The sequence below is a fragment of the Nestor notabilis genome, unplaced genomic scaffold (genome assembly GCF_000696875.1).
Source record: "Nestor notabilis isolate BGI_N333 unplaced genomic scaffold, ASM69687v1 scaffold23533, whole genome shotgun sequence".
In the NCBI taxonomy this organism is placed as follows: domain Eukaryota; kingdom Metazoa; phylum Chordata; class Aves; order Psittaciformes; family Psittacidae; genus Nestor; species Nestor notabilis.
In genome coordinates this window covers 13,384-16,127 of record NW_009922736.1, presented here as the reverse complement: position 1 = coordinate 16,127, position 2,744 = coordinate 13,384, and the positions used below count along the sequence as shown (strand labels likewise).

At 49.5% G+C, this 2,744-nt stretch overlaps 1 protein-coding gene across 1 annotated transcript in view; it reads left to right on the top strand.

The window, feature by feature from the left end:
• Window positions 1-213: 213 nt before the first annotated feature.
• LAMB3 (laminin, beta 3) overlaps window positions 214-2,744 on the top strand; it is a gene marked incomplete at its 3' end in the record, with an annotated part of 15,329 nt that continues 12,798 nt past the window's right edge. The window contains 2 exon segments of the mRNA XM_010011785.1: window positions 214-262; window positions 733-887. Coding sequence (XP_010010087.1) covers window positions 214-262; window positions 733-887 — 204 coding nt within the window.

Sequence of the window (2,744 nt, the reverse complement as noted above, 5' to 3'; positions counted from 1 at the left end):
GATAAACTGAGACTCTTTGTGCATTAAAAAGTACAATCTGAGCATCTGATTTTCCTCTTTGATGTTGTTGATTTTTCACTCGTGTTATTCTGTTGTGGATCAATTATTTCCCTGTAAACTCAGAAAGAACGTGAAGGACCTGGGCTGAGATTGGCATTTTCTGCTCATTTTTGCTCATGCTGCAAATTCTTCCCTAGGTGTGTCCTTGGTGGAATGGAGTCTCGCTGCCAGCTTTGGCTATGGGCATTATTTGTCCTCCTGGGTAAGGCTCACCAGGCAGTGCTTCTAGAAGGATATGACTAAATAGAAATGCTGCTAATATGAGCATTGTGTTAGTAGGAGTATCGTGGCAGCAGCTGGGAGACTAGTATTTGCTAATAGTGCTGGCAGAAGGCTGCTCTCTGTCTATAGGGCTGGCTATATAGGGAAACAGGGAACACCAGCCAGCACTGTTGAGTGTGATGGGCAGGGAACTGAGCATCCCCGCAACACTGGGGGCATGGCAAAGAACTGCTTCAGAAATAACTGTTAGTACAAAGCACTCTAAAAAGTGCTTTCTTCATAGTAAAAATAAAGGTAGCTCAGGGGCGAACAACCTTTGTCCTTTCTGCACTTTGTAGCTTTGTCCCAGGCATGACCTGGTAGTTGGTGTGTTGTAGAACCAGCAGATGTGCTGGTTGATGCCTGTGCCATCCTGAACCAACCCTGTGTCCTGTTTTCCTGCTGCCACAGTGGCCCCACGGGTGCTGGGTGCACAGGGAGCCTGCTCCCATGGTGCCTGCTACCCCCCTGCTGGAGACCTCCTCCTGGGACGAGCCCACCTCCTGAGAGCATCCTCCACATGCGGCCTCTCCAAGCCTGAGACGTACTGCACACCCCATGGAGAGGTATGTTCACCTCCTCCCTCCACGCTCCTAAACCTCGCATCAGGATGCTAGTGGTTTTACCCATCCCATCCTTCCTACCCTTTTATAGGGATGTGTTTAACCCATTGCAGGTACTTATCCCCCTTCCAGCTGTGTTGGATCATTGCACCATCTGTGGTGTCCCCTGGAGCCCTTCTCCACCATCCCTGTGGTCGAGAAGAGGAGCAGAGCACAAATACGTGCCCAGAGAAGCTGTGGCTGCCCCATCCCTGGCAGTGTTCAAGGCCAGGTTGGACACAGGGGCTTGGAGCAACCTGTTCTAGTGGAAGGTGTCCCTGCCCGTGGCAGGGGTTGGAACTGGATGAGCTTTGAAGTCCCTTCCAACCCAAACCATTCTATGAGCAGCAAAGCTCCAGTGTGAAGCACAAGAGTCAAGATAGAGGCTTTTGCATCCAACATATCCCAAGCCTTCCTATTCCCAGACATTTTAGCTATAAACTGAACCCGTCTTTCACTTGTCAAAAATGGGAACGTTTCAGGTCTTTCACAAAGATCTGGAAAAGCTCCTGAACTGAACAACTGTTTTCAGTTATTCTGGCTGTGTGGGGGCAGATCCTGCTCCGGAGGATAACGTTTCAGCCAGCTGCAGATTCCCAGGCTCCAAAAGCTGCCACGAAATCCCAGTCAGAGTTTAAGGATAAATCTGCCTGAGCACAGAGCTGACAAGCTGCAGGGGTGATGTCCCTGATAGCACTTCCTAAAGCCTTTCTCTGTTGGTCTGGCAATGTTAACCCTCTAACTGCCATGGAGGGAGTTTGAAAGGGAGCATGTTCAGTGCAGGACAGGCAAAAAGGGTCTTTGGAGAGGTGCTGGAGAGGTAAGGAGATGGCAGACCTCCCTGGAGGCTGTGTTTGCTACAGTGAAATCCAGCTCCAGTGAGTCAGCCGCCTTCTGGTTTTAATTCCCCTTCAAGTTGAAGGCCAAGATGTGGCAGTAAGTGGATTTGCTGTGGAGCTGATGGTGTTCTACTGGGCTCAGAGATCTTCACTCCTCTGTGCTGGGCTCAGCGATGGCCAGAGCTGGTGGTTGGTGTGAAGCTGGGGCAGCTTCCTGGCCCTAATGCGTGTGAGCATCACATCCTCCTGGATGGTGGGCTGGCTGCAGCACCTGTCCTTTGTCAGGCCCTGTTCCAGGCTGACAGTTGTAGCCAGGCTTTTCCTCCAGTCAGGCTCCCACTTGCTTTCTTTGGAGCCACTTTGCAGTTCCCAGGGAGCAGGGCTGTTTGCTCGCCTCCCCAGCAAATCCCTGCTGCTTCTCACGGGTGCTGCGGCCCATGCTCAGGAAGAATAGCAAGCAATTATTTCTGCTTTGGCTTCTTTCTCCTTCTGTTTATACTTGAGGAAAACTGTACATAAATATAGCTCTGAAATCTTCACTTAACATTGACTTTTGACAGTGAGTTTCACTTGAAGAGGGGTTTATACTGTGGGAAGCGAGTATCTGCAAAACCTTGATTAAGCTGGTTGTCCTAATACCAGCTGAAGTGGACTAGTTATTCCCTTTGTGTGGCCTTGAGACATCATTCTGAAGGACTTTCAGTTGTGATCTTCTGCATCATTTGTAATCTTTGCAGTAGAGACTGGGCATCTCTTTGATGGCTGTGATATGCTTTGAGCAGAAATGATCTGTTTGGTGCAGAGTTGGTGAGCGAGGTCCCATGGCGGTACTGTGGAGGAAGCATCACTTCAGCAGTCTCTTCTAGTCTGTTTTCATATTCCTTATCCCCTGCCTTACAAGTACCAGGGTTAAAAGAAATATGGAACAATTAACACTGATAGTTTAAGTTGGATTTTCCAGTCTAGCTTTGGGAATGGGGTC